At 44.2% G+C, this 23,758-nt stretch overlaps 1 protein-coding gene across 3 annotated transcripts; it reads right to left on the reverse strand.

The window, feature by feature from the left end:
• Window positions 1-959: 959 nt before the first annotated feature.
• Window positions 960-23,616, reverse strand: PLEKHA3 (pleckstrin homology domain containing A3). Of its 3 annotated transcripts, none has more exons than XM_063116317.1 (9): window positions 23,600-23,616; window positions 22,304-22,656; window positions 15,355-15,471; window positions 13,937-14,092; window positions 13,170-13,306; window positions 10,352-10,516; window positions 8,720-8,763; window positions 6,104-6,219; window positions 960-2,951 (listed from the first exon to the last, which is right to left on the reverse strand). In XM_063116317.1, exons 2-9 carry the CDS (start codon window positions 22,341-22,343, stop codon window positions 2,827-2,829), a joined length of 900 nt encoding a protein of 299 aa, XP_062972387.1. In that variant the 5' UTR covers window positions 22,344-22,656; window positions 23,600-23,616; the 3' UTR covers window positions 960-2,826. The 3 variants fall into 3 exon arrangements, with proteins under 3 accessions (XP_062972387.1, XP_062972386.1, XP_062972385.1); XM_063116316.1 differs by lacking the exon at window positions 23,600-23,616 and adding an exon at window positions 23,558-23,598; XM_063116315.1 differs by lacking the exon at window positions 23,600-23,616 and having other exon boundaries at window positions 22,304-22,735.
• Window positions 23,617-23,758: the final 142 nt, after the last annotated feature.

The raw sequence follows: 23,758 nt of genomic DNA on the forward strand, positions 1-23,758 counted from the left end.
TTTCAACACCTGGTGAAGACCTTTTTATTCCCCTCATCTTTTAACTGTTGACGTAAGATATTTCACACTGACAATTTAACTGCTTTTTAAAATCTTTAACTGTTGTATTGTTCTGCTATGGTGGTGTTTTATTGTTTTGTTTTTATTGTGGTGAACTACCCTGAGGCTGTTTATATTGAAGGGCAACATTAAAAAGTGAAATAACATAGAACACATATCCATAAAACCCATAGGCCAGGATTGCACAGATGATATGCCACATGTGATCTGGGAACAAACCATACAATTTATCGTGCACAAATTGGGTTTTCTATTCAAAAGTTATGTCCACAGGTGGACTTTGAAAAGGCCTGTAGGTGGGTCAGACACACATAGTTGGTGGAACTTAACGGTGTCTTGTTTTGTTGTTTATTCGTTCAGTCGCTTCCGACTCTTCGTGACTTCATGGACCAGCCCACGCCAGAGCTTTATGTCGGTCGTCACCACCCCTAGCTCCCCCAAGGTCGAGTCCGTCACCTCCAGAATATCATCCATCCATCTTGCCCTTGGTCGGCCCCTCTTCCTTTCGCCTTCCACAGTGTCTTATTCCCTCACTATTCATTATGAAATTTGTTTGAACTCATCCAATGACTACCAGTTTAACAGCACAATCCAACACATATTCACTCAGAAGTCCAGTGAGACTTACTCCTAGGTACCATGAGGAAAAGCAGAGGAGGAGGAGCCAGGCAGCTTGTACCATCAGTTCCTAAAGGGGCCATCAACGGCATATTTTTGGTAGCATTTCCTTGTTTGCTTCAATATTTAAAAACTGTAAACTGCCTTGGCAGAAAGATGGTTTAGAAACGTATTAAATAAATCAAAAAAACAGGATTGCAACCTAAAGTGTGTTATCAACAAAGACAATCAATATATTTCTTAAACTGAAAGATTTTACTAAAAAAGAGAGCTGTTCATGCTTGTGTGTAAAAACTGTATTTATTGAACACTTATGTAACTTCCAAAAAAAACAAAACCCAGTGTTTTTTTTTGTTTTTTTTAAAAAGTGCTCCATGGCCAAGACGTTATTTACCAAGTTTATCCCAAAGTGAATACAAAAACAAACAAACAAAATTACATTTCAAAACACTAAGAACGTAGGGCACAATCCTTCAGAAACATCTGTGCAAACCTTGCTGAAATATAAGCTGCATATTTCGTCTTTGCTCTTGCAAAAAAAAAGTAACAGAGCCTGTGCAAGAGAGATTTCTGATGAACTGGGCCCATAATGTACACCAAGCAGTTGCTAAGCTATATGGTTCATTCGCTAGTTAGAGCTCAATTCTCAGTTCTATTAGAGGCAAGTTCATATTTGACACTGGAGTTAATTCAGAGGAGAAAATCGCTGAACACAGATGCTATTTTGAAGTTTATAGGACTCACAATGATAAAAGCCACCTCCCCCTTTGGTATAAATATGTCATAAATAAATGTACAGCTGCAAATATGAATACATTACAACGGCAGCTCAAGAGCATATTTTAGAAACCAGCGCTAAAATAACACTTTGGTAAAAAGACACATCAAGGACAGTTTGCTTTTAAGTGAAAAGCATGAGTACAATCCAGCCAAGGTCAAAGCATCTTTTAGTCCCATTTCTTCAAACAGGCAAAAGTTAAGCACGTGCTTTTTATTCCTCCAGTCAAATCAATTAGACTTATAAATGCTAAACTTTGGTTGGATTACACCCAATGATCTTAAAAAACAGTGCTACAATGCATTTAGTGACCCCGACAAGAATTAAGCACACCTTCACACCTCTTCTCCTCCCCCCCACCCCACAATGACAAGTAGGCATTTTGTGGCGCAAAAAAAAGAATAAATACATTAAAAATGTTAAAATACCTTTACCCCATGTTTTGTATCTTGCCTCATAATCAGATAATTCATATGCATGTTTAGAAAAATACTGCACATCTATCAATTATTATTGATTGGCTAGATTTTGGGTACAATCCCCAAAAAATGCAGGTGTTCAAAGTCCCATTAAAACATACACACACACACACACCAGAATTTAAGCCTTCCGGGCAACACCTAGCTAAAACTAAACACTCTCAAATCTCACTGACTTCGCTGTTTTTACATCTCCCTCATTAAAGCCAATGGGACTTGAAAGTGCCTAATTTTGGGTAGAATGTGCCCTTAGCATGGACTCAAGTTACACCAATTTCAAAGGGACTCAAGGTATACCTAAAACTCCTTAGATTATGCCCTTTTGTAAACCACTGCTTTTTAAAAAGAGGGAAATGCTAAACACCAAAAACCTCTATTTTAGGAATACTGCCTCAGTCTAAATGCAAGAAAAACGTCCACTGAAATGAAAAGTGCCCACCAACCCAGCCAATGGTTGCATTTCCACTGACTTTAACAGGAGGTGAACTGTCCCCAAAGGGATATTGTACCTGCATTGTGATCCAGTGAGCAGTCAAGGTCTATGGCACGTGTTTTCCCTACCCCAAATTTGAAACCTTTTTTGTCAAGGTTTAGAATGTCCAAACTAAGTTGCTTGACTGTCACACTTCGTAAAAAGAAGAGCTACATTTACAAAGGTACATACCTATCTGTTAAAAATGCACAATCTGAAGTTGTTGTTTTCTTTTTAGGAAAATACTCTTGCAAATAAACTATATAAAGATAAAATACGCTTCAAAGTTAGTTTTTACATTATTCTATAAAGTGCAGAGAAATCCTTCACACAGGGAACTAATTACTCTCCTACAACAATAGTAGAATTACAGCAGCTTTTGCATAGCGTTGCTCAGAGAAGTTGATGCCTCTATTTATTCAGGAAGAAGGTGGAAGAGTCTCTTCAAGTTCTGATTGTTTGTTAGACACTGATAGAGTCGCTTCAGGAATAGTCGAAGATGCGAAATCTCCGTTGACAGTACCTCTGGAACAGAATGCTGGCCCTACCGAGACATTGATCAGGGTATTTATTTCAGAAAAAGCTCTGCTCAGTCATTTTTACAAACAGCTCCTCTAACACACACACAGCTCAGAGTTGCATGTAGGGGGAGGGATCTCCATATGGCTTAAAGAAGCCTTTAACTTTCTCCATTAGGCCTTGGTCAGGTGTGAACGTAAGAAGCTGCCTTATGCCAGGACACAGTATTTGGCCTAATATTATCTATTTTGATGGGCAGCAGCTCTTAACCTGTGCTCTGAGCTTCGCAGGAGGGGAAGATATTTTCCGCACAACGAGTAAAACTGAACTGTCACTTTAAATTTTCTTTGCAAATATTATACCAAATGTCTATTTCAAAATGCAACCTATAGATGAAAACCCTAAGAAAGCCAGGAAAAGAAACCCTATAAAAAAGCCATTACTCGTGGGAAGTATCTCCCACTGGGAGAAACATGGTCCGAAGGACAGAAGGACTTGTCACCTTGGTAATCAAACACAGATAACTGTGTGGAGGTAATTGTGACAGCAGCGTTTCTAGGGGGAAATCAGCAGAAAGGAAGAGACTTCCTGTACTTATTTTATTTATTATAGAATTTTTATCCCGCCATTTAGCCAAAAAGGCTCTCAAGGTGGCTTACAAAAACACTTAAGCCGGGTTGTGGAACCTCAGGCCCAAGGGCAGCCCTCTGGGGCCCCAATATGGGCCACTGGGATTTCCCAGATGGCCCCACCCCCTTTCTTCAAGAACCAATTGGTGGTTTCCCGGCATTGCGCAGCTCCCCCTCCAATTCTAAAAGGTTGAAATGCCTCTCCTAAGGCTCAGTTAGCAGCAGTAAGAGCTTGAAGCTAAACTAGGCCAGCATTTTTTGGCCCCATCCCTTTACCTTTGGCTTCAAGTTCTTTTGCCTTTAGCCCCACCCACCAATAGAATGCAGCTTCTCCAAAAGGGAATTTGGGTCTCTGGTTGAAAGAGGTTTTATACCCTTGGTTTAAACTGCCCAGAGAGCTTCAGCTATGGGGCGGTACATAAATGTAATAAATCAAATCAAATCACCCCATCTCCACTGTTTCCTCTCAGGAAATATGCGCCATATCCATACTTCAGCCATCGCCCCTATCCCCTATGCAGGCTTAGATCTGGTCTCAGGAAAAGATCTAGGGGAAACAATCTAGAATTGGCTTGAAGGGCATTCTGGGGGGTGGAGAAGAGCTAAGCAGGTGGGGAAAATGTTAAGTCCCTCCTCCCACCTGCTGATTACCCCCTGCAAATATCCACACACACTAGCAATATAAGGGGCATGACTACACCAGCCATTTTTTTCCAGGACCGTCCCAGGATCATCCCTGTGCATCCAAATGACACACAGGGCATTCTGGGAGCAGGCAGGGACGATCCCTCCATTTTCCTGGGATAATAGGCCCTTTCTACAGCTAATGAATATCCATGGAAAATGCACAGGGATGATCCCAGGACGATCCCGGGGGAAAAGGCAGGTGTAGAAACGGCCACAGAGTTGTGAATCCCATGCTTGCCTGGTGACAACTACTCTCTCCCAAAGTATGAGGTCATAAGTCTGACGGCCACTCTTTAACTCCAGCCTTATTTTTCACTGTCACAATTTTGCAATTAATAGTGGAACATGGGGCTGTAGAAGCTTAAAAAATAAGCAAGGGGGGGAAATCAAAGAAAAACAGGCATGATCCAATGAAAACTAAAGTAGCTTTAAGTACTGTTCATTTCAAAAGGGGAGATTTGAGCACCGGCTTAATGCTTCCTTTTTAATTCAGCGGGACTTAAAAGTGCTTAATTGGCTGAATCGCACAGAATAGATGACTCAGCTCCTCAATTTATATTCTTTATTCACTTCCACCACCAACTCCAATAACACAAGGAAAGTGGATAAGGACTACAGAAATAACAGTTTAAATAATTCTTCTTTGGCTAAACGTGATTTAAAACAGGAATTTGTAAATCAAAGGAACTCTGAATTTAGCCTGCCGAAATGGACTTTTCTCTTAAGGATAAACAATGGAAGAACAGATTAGGCTGTAAATATTAGCGCTGAGCCAAAGGATATCGGTTTTGAACGTTCAAGCTCAAAATTCAGGGCCATTCTACCATATCACAAATTTTGGCGGGACGGGCTAAAATTAACAGGCGCACAGCACTGCCAGCACTCTTCCCCCAGGCAGTGCCATGTTTTCCCCTCAGAAGCCCTCATCGGAGCCATTGCTGCATCATCACGTAACAGTGATCTGGGGGCTGTGGGGGCGATGAATGGTAGCTGTCAACGGACAACCACTGGGAAAGGAGCGATGGCCCGCCTTGTCCACCTCAACCTGCTGAGATGCCCCCACTCCACCCCAAGATTTTTCTGCCAGGAAATGGGTGGGGAAATGACAGCTTAGCCCAGTAAGATATTGCTATGATTTCAATAGTTCTTACAAGTTTCAAGCAACCTCTGAAGGAAGCATAAACTGGCTCAGTTCTGGGCTTGATGGACCAATGGCCCTGACTTGTTATAAGGCAGCTTCCTGTGTTCTTAACCATGACCCTGTTCCCAATGAGTACCAATTGACAAATATTCACATTTGGATACCAAAAATCTCTGAATGCAAACGGCAAAAGATTATACGCAGAGTGCTCTCCATTACAAACGGCATATGTAAATGGCACATGCAAACGGCAAAAGTTGATATGCACAGTGCTTTCCATTGCAAATGGCACATGCAAACGGAAAAATATGATATGCACAGTGCTCTCCATTACAAATGGCCCGTGCATGTTTAAATGGGCCATGTTTCCACCCAATAAACACAGAAGTGGGTGCTTGATCACTCCTGGGTCACCTGTGGAGAAACTTGCTCCTATAAACACACACACACTTCACAATTGGCAGCTCCATGCATGCACCTTTAAAACTCATCCACTGACCCCGAGGACCTTCAACCTCCCCAAAAGGCAGAGTGCCAAGGGCCCCCCTGTGCAGTTGGTGCAATACAATGCAGGGGGGACTGTGGGTCACTCACTCCTGCATTCATCATCATTCTAGCAGAGATCATGGCTATGGTGAAAGAGTGCCACTATAAGAAACACAGCAAAATCAACTGAATCATGAAGTCCATAGATGTCAGAGTTCTTGGGTCAGAACTTACTGTCTGTATCTTCGAGGGAAAGATCTAGAGGAGGTTCTGTCTCCAAGACTGTTCTTCTCCATCTCTGTGATAATCGGTAGGAAGACGAATACGGTTCTTTTATAGAATGGCTGCTCCTACAAATTAAATAGCATTGCAGATTTTAGGAAGTGTTTTTAAAACCTACAGCCTTCTCCAGTTTCTCTCATTTTCCTTCTCAGTGGTGTTTCTTTGGTACACAACAGCATTTTTCCTGAAATACTGTGCAGCAAAATATTAAAAGAGAAAGGAATCCTTCAAGTGGGGCACCGCGGCAATCCACTGTGGGCTAAACGAGACATTATGCAGAATGCGTAGCTAGCAACTATGTCAGAGGATTTTTAAAAAATGTATTTAATACTAGGCAAAAGGCAGTGGAGAGGGATCATTAGGACCACAGAGGAGGGGAGGTTTAACCCTTCCCTACCCTGCTGCAACCATTACAAAAATCTGCACATGCTAAGGAAAGAAAGTTCCCATTGGTGTCAATAGCAGCGGTTTTTTTAAGGTTAATTGTGGGATTTGTGTGTGTGTTACATTGGGACTGCAGCTGGAGAGAGAAGGGTTGTGTCTCACTAGCCCATGAGCTGCAGTCCCAATGAAAGTCATCCCCCTGCCTAGTTATTCTTTTTAATCCTGTAATGTAGTTGCTAGCTACACATTGAGTGAAACATCCAGTGTCACTCTGGCCTGGTTCAGATGACACTCTGGGCTTTGTGGTTAGCTTAACCATGTTCAGTTGTGGTTAACGCTAACCACATGCAGAATGCTTGTAGACAACACTTTTAAGCCTTTTGTGGTTACGTTTTCCTTAGTAAACATAACCACGAATGTGGTTAACGGGGCAGATGGTTAGGGAAAATGTGTGTCAGACAACCGTAAGACATGGTTAATGCATTCCGTTAACCATTTTATGGTTAAGCAGCATGATTTCGCGTGTTGTTGGAACGGGGACTCTGAGGCATAAGCCCTATGCAGGTTTCAGTCTGCTCACGTGAGGGCTAAAAGTGGGGAGGGGACATGGGCACGCCCCCAACATTCCTGACCTTCACGTCCCCAACTTTCCTGTATTGAAGGGGAAGGTCTGAAGGGAACTTCTATTTGTGTTCGCTTGAACGTGAATGGAAGACTCTGCACAATCAGAAATACTGAGAAAGCAAGGCCTCACATCCTTGTGGGGGCTTCTACTCTGGTTCACATGAACGCAAGCAGAAGCCCCCTTCACACACCTTCACCCTGAACATGGGAAGGTCAGAGAGTGAGCAGGCAGGGATGTTGGGGGTGAGGTCTGCATGCATGGCCAAGTCCCGGTCCCCCCCCACTTTTATCCCTAATGCGTGCAGCCTGAATACCTGCGTAGGGCTGTACATGCACTCCTTTCTTTCCCAATAAGGAGGCCATCTCACGCAGTGTACTTCCACTCTTTGTGGGTATTGCCTACACGGCAGGGCCTTCAAGAGGAGCAAGTGGCTGGTTAGACATATATGAGGCACAGTACGGTTTCACATTATCTGGAACAGCCGGAGGCACGGCAGTAATAATGTTATTTCTAAGTAAATTTATATCACAATTTCCCCACTAAAAGCAGCTCATAGGAAACAAAATAAATTAAACAAATTAAAACAATAAATTAAACAACTTAATCAAAAACATTTCAGAAAAAAAGTCCAAAATACAATGCAATGGGAACACATACTAATCTGGGTCCTGAGCATACCTACAGTATGCTCAGTTGGTGGCCACTCTAGGGAGAGGACAGCTCAGCAGAACACCTATAGTTATGCTTTAAGGTGGATTCCTGCAATGAGCAGGGGGTTGGACTCGATGGCCTTATAGGCCCCTTCCAACTCTACTATTCTATGATTCTATGACCCACCCACCCTGTTTGAAGAACTACACATGGGTAGTTTGTCAGACAGATCAGCATGGCAGCAAAAAGGCAAGACTGAACCACAGACTGGAATATATTTTAAGCAGTTTGCATTTGGTTGCTAAGCACAGGAGAGCTCTGCACACTCATCAGACAGGAGATGGATTGTGCATGAGAAGGTAAAAGGCATTCTGAACTATAAAATATACCACTAGTGCTCTTCTTCCAACCTTTATGTACTCCAATAGCTTTACACAAGTGGATCTGTCACAGGGAATTCAAACCACTCATGTACTAAGCTTTAATTATATTGTACATGATCAAGTAATTAGAAATGAATTTCTCTGCAGGAACATACTCATATTGAACTATATGGGGGCAACATACAGTTTGGGCCTGTTCAGATGACACGCTAAGCCATGGTTAGGACGCTAACCCTTTTGTAGCAAATGGTTAGTGAGCATGTTTAAACTATGGTTATGTAGCTACCATGGTTAGAAATGGTTCACATGACATGCTAAGCCATAATGTTTAACTCAAAATGATTACATCCCATGGCTTAGTGTGTTGTTTGAACAGGGTCTTCATTTGAATAACTCACTGAGGAGAATGATCTTTTACTTGAGATGATATGGGGGTTTCATAACGTGAGGAATACTGAAGAACATTTCATTTATTACTTTGTTTCCAAAACTTTAAAATGTATATAATCACAATTTTATACTTACCTCTCAGAATTACAAGTACCTGGGTGGCTAATAGAACGTTTCATCTAAAGAATAATTTAAGAAACAAAAGAAGTTATTATATACTCCCCAAGCTTGTGTTAGTTATATTTGCAGGGCAATTCTTTTTTAAAGTGAAAATATTCATTTGTATTTTTTTGTTTTTTGAAGACTGTAATGAGGGGACACAAAGTGACTTGTCATCAAGAAATGAACATCTCTAAGTTAATTACGTTTTATTCCATCATAATTAAGAAAATAGTTCGGCAGCGTTTACATAGGTGTTTTATGTTGGTTTTAATATTCTCCTTATCTGTTGTAATGAGACCTTAAAGCACTGTATACTATGAGGAAAAATGTTATTTTAACTAGAGCCATTGGATCGGAACCAGATTTTGAGGCCTATAGGCAGAAAGGCTCCTCCCATCTATGGAAGGCTGTTGAGCCAGCAGAGGGATCCAGCCGTTAGAAAAGGTGGCTGGGAGGCACTTTTGGCCAATTCCCCTTTCCCCTGCGGCCCCCAGGGCCACCTCCCACACTGTTCTGGAGGGTCCCCTAAGCATCTGGAACACTTTTGGAGGATGCAAGGTATTGCAGTGGGAGGGGAGGAATCAGCAAAAGTCACCTCTTAGCCTATTCTGCCAGTGGCAGTGTCCTCTGAGGGGAATTCCACTCAGGGTATCCAACCCTTTCATCTCAAACTGCGATATGGGGCTCAACAAGGGAGAAGATGAGCATCTCTCTAAAATACTGTCATCTGCACCCCATTCTTTCTTTGGGCCAAGCAGTTTCATCTATCTCATGTCAAACCTGTATGGCAAAGGGTGCTATGCACCCCTTAGAAAATGGAGGCAGATCAGAGGGAGAGCATTGGAGCTCTGAGGAGAAACTGCTTTTACAGAGTTAACTGAACTGCCCAGAGAGCTTCGGATATTGGGCGGTATAAAAATGTAATAAATAAATAAATAAATAAATAAATAAATAAAATAAAACAAAACTGTTATTTCCCTTTTGCTTCCCTGGAGCCTGGTCTTTAAGGCCTTCAAAGCATGCCCAGTTGCCACTCTTTCCCACTGATCAAATTGGCTCCCTGTGATCTTACAAATGGATCCTTAGAGAAAGGGTAGCTTGGTGCTTAGACTGTTGGACTAGGGCAGGGGAGAGCAGAGTTCAAATCCCCACTCCATAATGAAGCACCCTGGGTGTTCTTGGGCTTTTAGCCCCACCTACTTCTCAACGGGGGGAAGACTCGTGTATGGCACCCTGACCTCCTTCAACGAAGGGTAGGATAAAAACATAATAAATAATCAACGTTTTGCTCACAAATAAATCTCACTGAGTTTATTGAACACTAAAGGCATTACCAAATACCTCAAACACATGCAAGTTTGTGACCAGATGTATATGTATCTATGTGTTTCCACACACATACATTTAATATGCAATACTTGAAGCTGCTCTTATTTGCTGGTAAGGACTGTGGCTTTAGTTACTCTTGGGAGGAGGCTCTACTCACTGTCTTGGGAAAGCTTGCTATGGCAACTCTGGGGGACCTCTGCAGCAGATCATACCCCACCATTCCCTCCCCAGCTTCCTCAAACCCTCAGGAAAGTTTGACGTTAAAGAATGTCCAACCATTTGTACAGGTGAAGGTGACACAGGAGAAACTAAGGGATCAGGATGAGGCAATTGAAACATCTCTGGCTTAAACTTGGCGTTAGCTATTTTCACACATTCTTCAAGTGTCGTGATAAACGTGTCACAGGTAGCACTGAGCAAAGAAGAAGCTTCATTCATATTCTGAAAACAAAAGGACAAAGCACATATCAGCAACTGCTTAAGAACAATGAAATAATTGTATGCTTTCTGCCTGATAAAGCTTTTTGCTGAAGTTAGAGCCGTTTACTTCCCAATTTAACTCGTTGACACATCACTCTTTAATTAACTAAAAGTTTGTGCAACATTCCTCTTGGTAGGTAGTTTAGACTTACTGTGATGAACGCTGAGCATTTGTATAGAGATGGAGCAGGACACAGAGGTTGGCCAGATCACCTCAGATATTTCCAGTGGGACAAAAGGACAATGTTTTCAATATTTAAAATGTTTTCAATATTTTCAGGTCAAGGAACTGAAATTCCTACTGAAGCACCTTCCTGGTGCTTCATCAATTTATTGTTGCCCCATGCCGTTTTATCTATTGTTACTGCTCCTTCTGTTTCTTTTTGGCCTGTCTTCCAGCAGGCCTACCCAGATGAATTTTGAACCTAAAAATTTTAAGATGTTGTGATTGTTATTTTAATATTGTATTGGTTTTGTATGCTCTTTTAACCAGTTTTATGTATTATATTGTATTTAATGTTGTTCCCTGCCTTGATCCAGAGGGAGAGGCAGATAAGAAATTTTTTTTATTGTTATCGTTGTTGTTGTGTCTTTATAGTTTATTCTTCTGTCTTCTCATATATACTAACATCAGTATCAATTCTCCAAGTACAAATCCTTATTTAGCCAAAACAGCACTATCCATGGAGGTATCTGCAGGCTCAGACAACCGAGGTTTGCAGAAGCACAAAAAATCTTTAGGGGAAAAAAGGCCTAATGAGGCAGCCCCCTCCCTCAGAATGGAGCATCGTCAGTGAAAGTGGAATGTTGACTGACTGTTGGGGTGAGGGTGGGGGTGGGGAGTGAGAATGGAATTTGGAATCCTGAAGAGGACACCTCCATAGGATCGTGAGCACTCAACAGCCGTCTGCCTGGCCTCAGCCCTTTCCCCCACTGCGTCAATGGTGGCCACCGTTACCAGAGCGGGAGAAACGTAAACTTTTTCCAGAGGCTTCAGAAAGCGTGCTCCCCCAGCCCCTGCCATGCCAATGGTGGCTTTAAAGGCCCCATTAACGCAAGGGTACCCACCATTAAAGCAGCGGGGGGGGCATGATCCGGAAGCCAGGGGAACCCATGCCCGAGTATCCTTGGGGGCTCAGGAGCACATGGGCACAGGTCTGTCCCAGCACCAGGCGTGTTCATCTGGGCCTGTGAAGGCCAGACATTAGGGGCATCCCCTATCCTTGTGGACCTGGGCGGACTTTCACTTCATTCCTAAACTTCCACAATACAATTGCCAATTTTACTTGTCCAACCCATTTTGTAGGCTCTGAAGTAGAATTATATTAAGAAAATAAACCAAAGGTGTTTTATGTAGTCTTAGAAACCAGAGCATTAATGTTGGGCTCGTTTGCACCACTACTAGATAAAGGAATGGGTCCAACATAACATTGGTGTGCATTCTCCCAGGCCTGAAAGGGAAAGACATACACAGTATTTACCGTATTTCTTCGATTCTAAGATGCCATCAACTGTAAGACGCACACTAATTTCAGTACCACCAACAGAAAAAAAGCTTTGATTCTAAGAAATAATAAACGCACCCGCAATTCTAAGACGCACCCCGTTTTTAGAGATGTTTATATGGAGGGGAAAAGTGCGTCTTAGAATCGAAGAAATACAGTAAGACTGCGCTCCCCTTGCAAGGAAACCTCTGATCTTCAAGGCTTCTTTGCACCCAATGGCCTGCTGAGCTATTGCTGGCAGGGCAGGAGGGGGTGATTTTTGCCTCTCCATCCTCCTTTTTACTTTTTTGACCTAGACAGGCTTTTGAGCCCATCTAGAGGAGTTGTGCTGGTGGGGGCCGGGCCAGAGCTGGAGAGGCCATAGGACACCTCTTTCCCCTCCCCTCCCCTCCCCACCCAACGGAACGGCCAGCCTTGGCACAATCTCTTTTGTCATCTGAGGCAGGAAAGACAAGTACTACCGACACATTGTGCTTCCCCCTTACTTCTGCTGCCACCTCTATGGAGAGCCACACAGATGGAAGCAGCAGCCATGGGGCTACCACAAGACCAGGGCAAGCTCTGACAAGAGCCCCGCCGCCACTTCTTCTGGCTGTGTGGCTCTTCATAGAGCCCACAGAGCAGCTAAAATAAGTGGCGGGGGTGTGAAATGAGGGAAACGGAGGGCAAGCGGCTGCTCCAAAGAGCCCTGCTAGCCGTTCTCTCGATACAGGAAATGCCAAGGGGTGAGAGTGGCTGGTGAGGTTCTCCAGAGCACCCGCTGGAAGGGGAGAGCAGCGCAATTTGCTGCTCTCCCCATTTAACTGCCTGATGCAAACGCCTCACTATGCTTCATGGGAGGCGTGGCCTTGGAAACACCCCTCTTTCCTTCCCTCCAAGGCTACGTTTGTCACCTCAGGAAGCAGCTGTTGCAGTTCTTTCCGCAGAGACTGCAAGGGAGGGGGAGGGGGATTGGATCTCGGAGTCCCCCTCCCAAAGTTGTAGCAGTGTCTATGGCCTCAGGAGGGGGGACTCTGAACAATCCTGTGTTCCCCGGTATGTTCCCCCAAGGACCATAGGAGCGCTCTCTGAAGGTTGAATGAAAGCACCCCAGAAGAATAATCTGATACCTCGGTGGTGGGCGATGAGCGATTCTCATCATGGTGGACATATTCTTGTATTGTATGGACCTGCTGCATTAGGAGGTCACAGTAAAGACGAAGCTCAGACATTTTGGTTTTCAGAGATTCATTGGTTTCGGTAATTTCTGCAAGAACATCAGAAAACAGAAGCTTCACTGTTGAGGGACAGGAGTTCTCTTGACAAGTTTTAAATATAAATATTACCATTTATACTGCTTTAAACAAATGGAATGGCTCAGTCGTAAACTGTGTACACACTGAAAAGCATCAGATTTCACTGTCAAATTCCAACCATCTTCAAGGGCACGGACAAAACATTTCCCCCTCCTCCCACCCCCTCTCTAGCACTGAAGTGTGCCCAATCACCCTCTCCCGGGTAACTGGGCACACTTCAAAATGAACTCAGCATTTTTATTTTCTAAGAATGCCCCTGGGGTCCATGTGGGGCCAAGAAGCATTCTAGGAAATAACTATGGTGCTGGAAGTCAGCACTTTTGTTTTGGACCATACCTGCCTTCCAGTTTAAAAACACACGTTTAATATCCCTAATTTAAAAAAAACAAAAAAGTCAGGAGGAGCAAGGAATCTGGTGGGTGCCAGGGGAGGTGATTCCCAGGAGAGCCACGTTGGGGAACTGAGCATTTCATAAAATAAATTAATTTACATTTGACAGAACCTTGGACCCTAACCTAGAACCCACTTAAGAACCACATTTTTAAAAAAAGGTTCATCGTATTTTAGAAATAAGCAAGTACCTTTTTCTTTCTTTGTTTTGGTGTCCGTCAGGCAAGCTTTTGAACTCCCCAATGCTACGAGCCACCTCTGTCGTTCGGCTGCATTAACAGCTTTCATGTAGAAATGCTGTTCTCCTGGGATTATTAACTCCATTCTTGTGCTATCGGATGGATGAACTTAGAACAGAAGAACAAATGAAATAAAAGTATAAATTTTCAAAAATTGTCGAGAACAGGACTGCACAACTTGCAGTCCCCAAACTGCCCCCCACCTTCAGCTGCTGCCGCCACTTCAAAAATCACCACCAGGAATCCACAGCTCACCTCCATCTCTTTTCAACTGCAAATTGCAACTCTCTTTCACACTGTATGACATCTTTCCACTTCTGGGAGGATGCTCTGGGAATGGGACTTCTATGGCAGGAACCATAGAGCGCTATAAGAGTTGCTCCCAGAGCAGCTACACACGGAATGAGACATTCCTTTAGCTAGTATGGCTCCAAGCCGTTTAGAGCTTTAAGGGTCAAAACCAAGGCTTTGAACTGGGCTCAGAAACCAACTGATAAAGTTTCACATGGTGGAAACAGAGAAGGTCTGGCTCTTGACTCTCATAGAGTTTCACCTGAGTGGAGGAAGAGAGCAGAGACATCCTGGCCACTTCTAGAGAGCAGGGAAAACCATATCAAATGAGCCAGTGGCCACATTAATCAAAGTGAAGTGATTGGGAGAGACAACTCCAAAAATGATGAAGCAAAAAGTGAACCAGAGCTCAAGCTGTTATGGAAAACAGCAATTTGTTTTGTGAATATTACCTACTCCTAGGATGGGAGAACGAGCAAAGTTCCAGCTCATTGAAGTTCTCCTTTGTTGTGAATGGGAGATGTTTGCATGATTTGCAAACTGGAACAAAAACCTTGTCCATCCCTACCAACTCCATCTTATCCTGGTGCCCCAGTTAAGGCAACTTGCTCAAACGATATACTTGGAAAGTCAAATAAGTTGCTACTCCAAAGCGCCAGCTTGAGGTCTGTCTCTGCCTTTGTTCACTCAGTGACATTAACACCAATTTCACCACATAATGTGGACCAAGCTAACTAACAGACACGGAATAATGGGCTCAAGTTACAGGAAGCCAGATTCCAGCTGGACATCAGGAAAAACGTCCTGACTGTTAGAGCAGTACGACAATGGAACCAATTGCCTAGGGAGGTCGTGGGCTCTCCCACACTAGAGGCATTCAAGAGGCAGCTGGGCAGCCATCTGTCAGGGATGCTTTAAGGTGGATTCCTGCAGTGAGCAGGGGGTTGGACTCGATGGCCTTATAGGCCTTCCAACTCTACTATTCTATGATTCTATGATGAATCCACCAGGTTCAAGTCAAAGGCAGCCTAGGCTACGTCATCATAGCACAACCTAGAATGGATGACTGCTCGTCTTACCTTTGATTTCACACACTGCCATCTTTATACTTCCTTTGCTGCCTTTGCAAACATCATCCTGTGAGTCATAGTAAGACAATATCCCGTTATCTAAAACAAACCAGCGAGGCTGCCAACCTAGGAAAACAGCAGAAAACATTAGTTTTGTGACAAATGAAATCTCACACAGGTAACAGGAGCAGGTCTCCATTTAGATCAGTGGTGGGCAACAACAGGTGAGAGGCATGTGGCCTGCTGTAGCTATTTGTTTGGCCCTCGGTCCCCACCACTATGAAAATCCCAGCAGAATTGGGCTCTTGACAGCTTACCAAACGCCTTTCCAGCAGACTGATTCTGCTGAAAGACGGGGTGCAGGGATGGCTCCCTTTGCATGCCCTGTTTTTCTACAGGATGAGGCTCCTGTCGGCCCGCCAAACAGCTGGCTTGTTTCTCAGCAGAATTGCTGGGATTTTGTCAGTGGCAGCCACTTCTGCTGGTAATAGGGGAGGGGGCTGGTTTCGGGGGGGGGCGCAATGTGGTCCCCCAACTCCTGGAAGTTGCTCACTTGACTTAGAGGAAAGCAAGATTTATGCATATTCAAGTAATCTTCAAAAACGAAATACAGATATAATTTTAATACAGGTACTGATCCAGATCCATGGACTTCACTGCAAGACCTGCAATCCATTGGAGGTTTGCAAATGCTCCAAGTGTGTTTTCAAGTACTGTAGCATTCTCTTATATGTGACTGAAGCTTGTGCTTTATATCGAAACATTTCATATTTTAAAATCTGTTATGAACACACACGCTTTTAAATCTATAAAAAAATCAAAAATCAAAAAAATCAAATCTATAAGAAATATAAACTGGATATGCTACTGGTGGTCATTTGTTTTGTTTTCAGTGAGTTCCACAACACACTGATGGAATCCAATGTTGTACAAGCGAAAATCCGCTTGTGCAATACAACCTTCTCCCTCTCTTGCCTCCCCTGCAAATCTCCAAAGCCTTCCACAACCCTCCAGAGCCAATTTTGAAAGGGCTTGAAGGGCTGCAAAGAGGAGGGGGAATCGCCCTCAACCAGTTCCTGCTGATGGAAGGTGTTCCATCAGTTCAAAAATGTCATTGGATTCCAGCCACTACCCGTTAGTTCTTATGCAACAAAGCTATGTCAAGGAAAAAGGAGACCTCACCGTTAGTAGTTATTATTATTATTATTATTTATTTATATAGCACCATCAATGTAGTTCTTCTCAGGAACATAACAGATTGAATTTCTAAGTACATTTTAAGCAGAAAACCTCAGGAGATGAATAAGTGGCATCTCTCTTCCAGTCATTCACATCTTTGTCAAAAGCAGCCTCCCTCAACCTATCACCCTCCAGTTGATAGACTACAACTCCCATTGTCCACAGCTGGCACGGCCATGCTGGGTGGGGACGACTGGAGTTCTAATCCCACAATCTGGAGGGTGACAAGTTGAGGAAGTCTGATTTAAAGAAAGGCTCCATCCATATGTTATGACAGGTACAATTTGACCAAGTAGCAATGAGAAACAAGTGCTGGATTTGGAATTTAATTTGGCATGCCATGTTAAAATGCACAATTACTATATGAAAACCAAGTCGTATAAGCAAGAACTGCCCCCATTGCAGCTGAGTGTTTTGTCTTCCGTCTCTTTCTTGTTGTTCTTGATGTTTAAATGTAATCTCATCCTACGACAATGGCCTTAGCTAGACCTACCTTCTATTCCACGATGGAGGAGGGAAGATCTCGTGTTGTGATTAATGTGAGATCTCACCCTTGTTTACATGTAAGGCGCGGCGACCTCCAGAAGAGAGGCGTAAAAAAAAAGAGGAAGGAGCGCACGAACACTCGTGCACTAAAGGTAAGGTTTTTTTTTAATTTTAATTATTTTCCCGCTTACCCCACCCTACCCCCGATGGACGCCGTGTTCCTGAGGAGCGCTGCGCCCTGTGCGCGGCTCCCGGCTCAAACCGCAGCAACGGGCCACACATTCCGCGGTCTCGGGCTCAGCCCGGGACCGCAGAAAAAGCAGGCCCAAAGAGAGGGCTCTATCCCAGGGCAAGGGAGGGATCATCCCTCCCTGATCCCAGGATCCCCTGTGTGTCATGTGGATGCACAGGGACGATCCTGGGGTTCGCCCCAGGATAAAGCCCAGTCTAACTAAGGCCTTATACTGAGTCAGACCATTGTCTATCTAGGCCAGTGTTATCAACACTGACTGGCAGTAGCTCTCCGGGGTTTCAGGCAGGAGTTTTCCCTGCCCTACCAGGAGAAGCCGGGGATTGAACCTGGGACCTTCTGGATGCAAAGAGGGTGCTCTACCACTGAGATACAGCCCCTTCCCTGCCAAGCTCTATCCATTAAAATGGAATAATGGCCTCCCTGCAGCAGAGGGCATGGGTGAAGCTTACTGAAAATTGTAGAAGGGCTAAAGCTGGTAACTGCCACCATGAAACAGGAGCCATTTAACCCAATGGAGTGATTTTTGCCACGGGCAAGTTTGCTTTTAAATTATTGAGGAAATTTCATTAGGAATGTATGAGTAAAACCACCTTGAATCCCAGTACTGGGAAAAAGGCGAGATATTATTATAATAATAATAATAATAATAATAATAATAATAATAATAATAGATTGCAAACCAATTCATAAGTCCAAAAAGACATGATTTTGTTATCTAAGAATATTAGAGAAATTAGAAATTGACTCAAGCTGAGCAGAATGAGGAAGGGATTGCAGAATTAAACAAACCCAGTGACACTACAATTAGGCTAGAGGCCTTATTAAGCAGTTTATGGAACTCTGACAGGATCTGCAACAATGGAACAAACAGACCCTTTTTCTGGCTGACCCCGTAAAATGGAAATGGGGAACAAAAAATAAATCATACAAACTCCTCACGACAGAAGAGAGAAATGGAGGCAGCCAGAGAGTGAACAGGGGGATAATTTACAGCATGGTATTATCTTATGTGAACTGCCCAGAGAGCTTCGGCAATGGGGCGGTATACAAATGCAATAAAATAAATAAATAAAAATAAATACTGGACCTAGGATAGGAGTGGGCAATTTGTGGCTCTCCAAATGTTTTGGCTCACAAATCCCATCATCCCTCACTATTGACTATGCTGGTTAGGGCTGATAGGAGTTGCAGACCAAAATATCTGGAAGACCACAAGGATCCCACCCATGATCTAGTAGGTTGCTCCAAAGGCTTCACAGGGGGGGAAAATACCATGTGGCCCTTCAAGATAATATACCTCATCTGTCTATATTCCACATAGCATGTTATGGTTAAATGACATTTCTCAATCTGCAAATACATCAGCTTATACTTAATGTCAGATGAATTACAATATGAGCAAATAACTCCCAAAATACCACATAGCGTTGTATTGGGAATTTAAATAAGACTGAGAACAAAACCGTTATGTTTGACTCTTAGGAAATTGTTTCAACCCAAACTGTACCTTTAAAGATTTTTCAAACTTTTTCAGTGCTGCAATGCAAATTCAAGCACTTCCTTTTTTAATCTGCTGGTAGCCATTTCTGCTATTATCTTTACAGGCAGACTTGTTTACTCCATTGAGTTGCTCAGTTTAAAGGCAAAGAAGCCAAATTTAAAACACACAAACACACACAGAGGACAACCTTAAACAGGTCTGCAGGCACCATATGTATTAGGTAATCTGTCTCTCTTGACATACAGCTAATCCTAGGTAAGAGAGAAGTTGATTCTATGTAGCTGGTTGTTATGTAAAGGCCAGACTAAACATGATATACACAGGTCCATGTGTTGCAAACACAGTATACTTTGGAGCGAGCAGCTTGGAACCGTGATCTCTATATTCTCCCGTACACACCTACCAAATTCAAGGACGTCTCAAAAGGAATATATTTAAAGAAGTTGTGTGTGTGTGCGCGCGCATGCGTGTTGAGCAGATAAATAAAGAGGAACACTAGCAAATGTAAAAGATAAAATAAAAGACAGGCAGTGCCAGTTTAAGGGTGAGTTTAAACACTTATCAGCAGAGCACTCAGAAGAAAAAGAGTTTGAGAACTAATCCTCAGGACTGAAATGACTGCACTAGAAAAGGATCTCAATGCCTTAGCACATCGCTCCCACATTATGCTACTAAAAACTTATTTTCATATAACAAGTACCACATGGAAAAGAAATAAGAGAATATTGAACTACTTTATTGTATTTCATCTTTTGAATCAGTTCTAGAAAATGTTTTGATGGCTTATGATACTCTTACATTGTTAAGATAAGCATGCCTTAGCCTGGTTTTGGTTAGCAACTACATAGATGAGTAACTAGAAATCCCTTTTAGGAGGCACAGGCCCTGTTCAGAAGACACTTTAAACCATGGCTTGCTGAACAGGGCCGATGAGTTTTTCCAAGGAAAAATGGGACACAGGTGTGTAATCAAATTTTCTTAGGTTACTGGTAACGTACTGTGTATTTTTGTATTTCTCAAAAATATACTGGCAGCTACAAAGTGGTACCTGCCTGATGTTTTCAGTTTGTGACTTTTGCCTTACCTGCGCTACTTTATCCCTAACATCCTCCACTGGCAATCTGAGGGCCACCTTTAAAGCTCCCACAACTAGCTATTTGGGAATTGCAACAATATTCCATATTTTTCCCCTGTCACGATTGAGCCTTTTCTCTGGACATTTTGGATTCCTGGGCATATTTTCTCACATTCATATTATAATTATTTTCAAATTAAATATGGAATGGCTGCTTTATGATTTATGTTCTGAAATATATGTAGTAAAACAAGCTGCTGATGCACAGCTCCATTCATAGTCTAAAATTATAAGATGCAAAGTTGTCAGAGGAACTATTTCATCCACAGAACCCAAGGCTTACCTAATTTTTTATTGTATTCTCCCAAAATTGCAATTGCAGGCACATTTGGGCACAGGGCTGAGATGCTCCTTCTCCACACTCCATCAAAGGAGAAGTTTTGCAATCAGGATATCCATTATAGTTAGGAATTTATTTTAGAATAAGGGATAAGACTTTTAAAAGAAGGGGAATCTAACGTCTTTAGCAAACTCTTCAGAACAGGAATCCACTTTTTCCCTTTTTAAAATGTAAAACTGAGAAGAGACAGCCCTGAGTGGTACAATACATACTTTGCACTTGATAGGAAGGTTGACACTTAATATTAAACCAGGGATGGACAATACACGGCCCTGTTGGTCCAACAAAATCAGCAAAAAAGCAGTGTGGGATTGGCAGCTTCTTGCCAAAATTGAGCAGCAAACCACTACAGGGGCTTTAAGGACAAACTAATGCCCGGAGCACCTGAAGTTACCCACCTCTGTGCTAAACGATCGTCTTGTGCTACATACACAAGCAGAAAGGAGCACAAGCAAAGCTCAGGGTCTAACACTCTCCTCTCCTGTGCAACTGGGAGAAGGAATAATCTCAATTCAGTTTCACTTTAGCAGTTTCTTGACTTGTCATTACATGCTTATCAAGAATCATGGCTTCAACTGCTAAATAAATCAATTACAAACACTGGCTCATTTAACAAACTAGAGTTTATTTGAAATGACAAGTCCTGGTTCACACGTAACAACAAGGCAGGAATCTGTTAAAGTGAAACCGAATTCTGGTTTATTCTTCAAAGGAGGAAGAGACGGGAAGAGGAAGCATGCGTTGCACAGGCTCCTTTCTGCAGTGTGAAATTCTGGTTTAGTTCAGTCTTTCCCAACCTGGTGCCCTCCAGATATGTTGGACTGCTACTCTCACCATTGCCAGCCAGGCTGGCCATAATGGCTAGGGATGATGGGACTAGTAGTGTTTAGTGTTACATGCAGGCATACTCACATAGTCTATGGTTAATCCCCAAGCATCTCCAGTTATTGAAAATAACTGAAAATCTCTGCCTAAAGGGTTACTGCCCATGATGATAGAGAAAAGCGATTCGAAAGGGCAACAGTGAATCAATAGTGAATTATTGAGAAGTTGAACCGAAGCCACCCTGTCCTGGAGTGTGTCTCTCAAACAATATCAGTTTTCCTCTATGCATATAGAAGCAAACCTTTCCATCTCCTTCTTTGGTGGACTATTTTGTGGCTGCCCCTTCAGGCTTCTGATCAGATTTGATCAAAGGAAGTCAGCAGGAGCTGTACCCTCGGAAGGTATGAGATGACGCCTTGCATTACTCATCTTCAAACACGCAAACTTTCCTGTCCTGCCAAATTCCCACTAGGCCCATCTCACTGATACAAAGAGCAGCACCATGAGATCTATCATGGGATAGTTCTGACTGGGCCTGGTTTATTTTCCACCATGACAAGCCTACAGAACACCATCTGGGGAGTCTGCAGAAGAAAGAGCAGAAGTGGAGGATGCCGGCTAGGAAGATTAGGGGGTTCATAGACTAGTGGCAACTAGGCCAAACACTGGGACACGCTTTAAGCCAACCTTCCCCAACTTGATTGGCTCCAATTCCCATCAGACCCTGCTAACATGGTCAACTGTCAGGAATGCTGGGAGTTGTCATCCAAAACATCTGAAGAACACCAGGTTGGGGAACGCTGCAGCCATTTTCCAGCCTACTCAAGCATCTTCACTTTATTCTAGCCTTTAACAAACTGGGGCCCTCCAGATGTGTTGGTGTGGTCCGCTGGGGGAGATAGAGAGCTGTAGTCCAACCCATCTGGAAAGCAGCTGCTTGAGGCAAGGGGATTTAATTTTGTCAGCCAGCAACCACCTTTCTTTCATCCACATCGTCTTCAAAGGCCAATCACTGAGGAGGATGCGGGGAACCTGTCCAAGAACTCCGGTTATAGGGGCTATATGGGCAGGTGTGGTTCTTAGAAGCCGGGCCCTTGCCCAAGCACTGACAGGGGCGACCCACTCACCTAACCCCCCCCCTACGCCCGGACGCAGGTGCTTAGCGCAGCCCGCCTTTACCTGTGATATAGTTGGTCCACTTGTACAGAACTCCCTCCATCGTTCAAAGCAGCGCTTTGCACAGCATCCTGCTCTTCCTCTTCCTGGGAAAGAGCAGCACAAACGGCGCGGGCTGCCCGCCTGCCCTCCTCTTCCCTTCAGCCCCTCTAAACAGAAGCGGCGGCGGCAAACCCCTATGGACATTGACGGCTGAGCGGCTGAGCTCGGGCGGCGGAGGCAACAGCGACTGCAGCCTTTGGGGGCGGCTGGATTTGGGGACGCTGCCCGGGCTGGGTTAGATAGGCACGTGCAGCAGCAGCAGCAGCAGCAGCAGCAGCAACGGAGTCATTCATTGCCTATGCACATCGCAGCCGCTGGGGAAAACAAAGTGATTACCAACCCCTCCTGCCCGCCCGGGCTCCGACTACTGCTTCCCTCTCCTCCTCCTCCTCCTCCTCCGTCAGCTGCTCTCTTTCCCTTTCTCCTTCCCCTCCCCCTTTCTCGGGCCTTTGCGTTTGGCTCCATTGACCCTGACGTCTCATTTACTTCCTGGATGAAAAGGGGCTGCTGGTTAAAAAAAAAACACAAAAACCCTACGCGTACACGCAGAGCTGGGCGGGCTTGCATCAGTTCCCCCCCCCCAAAAAAAAACCCCTAGGAAATGACACACACACATACACTCCACCCCATAGGACCTTTTCTTTTTTCCCCCTCCCCGGCGGCAAGGTATTAGTGTCACGCGTGCAATCGGTCACACGGCGCCCTTCGCCGCTCTCTCTGGAACACGCACCCACTCGCCTTTCAATCCCGTCTCCCTCGCTCGCTGCACCTTTTCAGACTCCCATCCTAACCCTCCCCTACTCGGGAGTAAAGCCCCGGTAGGATGCTCTCCCAAATAAACATGCACAGGATCGCAGGGGCATCGTTTCAACGGATAGGGTCCAACGTGAAGCCCCGTTCATTTCAGTGGGTCTACTCTAAGTAGGACCAGCAGCTCGGCTCCTGCCATCTCCGCTTCTCCAGCACGGAGGAATCAATGATGCATTCAAGGAAAAGCTGAACGCGACGTGGATATTTTTTTTCAAAATCGCGTGGTGCGTGTCTCAGAAGGAACTCCTCTAAAATAGAATCGGGGCCTCACTTCCACTGCATGGGAGGGCGAAGGCGCATTAACCCCGTATCCCTAAGCGGCGGGGACTCTGCAGTCCTGCGCACCCCAGTCGCCCCCCTCCCGGGACCATACTTCACTGCCTAGGTTTAAATGGGGAAGGAGACCTTCCGCCGATGAAGGACATTAAGCAGCTCCGCGTCTTTCACCTTCCAAAGTGTCTGCAAAGCCTACGGGGGTGGGGTGGAGGGGGAGGAGGTGCGGGGAGCGAAGGGGAGGGAGGCGTCCGAGCGGGGTTGATCCACGCCGCCTGCTCACCCGCCGGAACACGGCGAAGCAAGGCGGCGCCTGGTGTCTCCCGCGGCCAC

This window comes from Elgaria multicarinata, chromosome 2 (assembly GCF_023053635.1).
Source record: "Elgaria multicarinata webbii isolate HBS135686 ecotype San Diego chromosome 2, rElgMul1.1.pri, whole genome shotgun sequence".
Classification (NCBI taxonomy): Eukaryota; Metazoa; Chordata; class Lepidosauria; order Squamata; family Anguidae; genus Elgaria; species Elgaria multicarinata.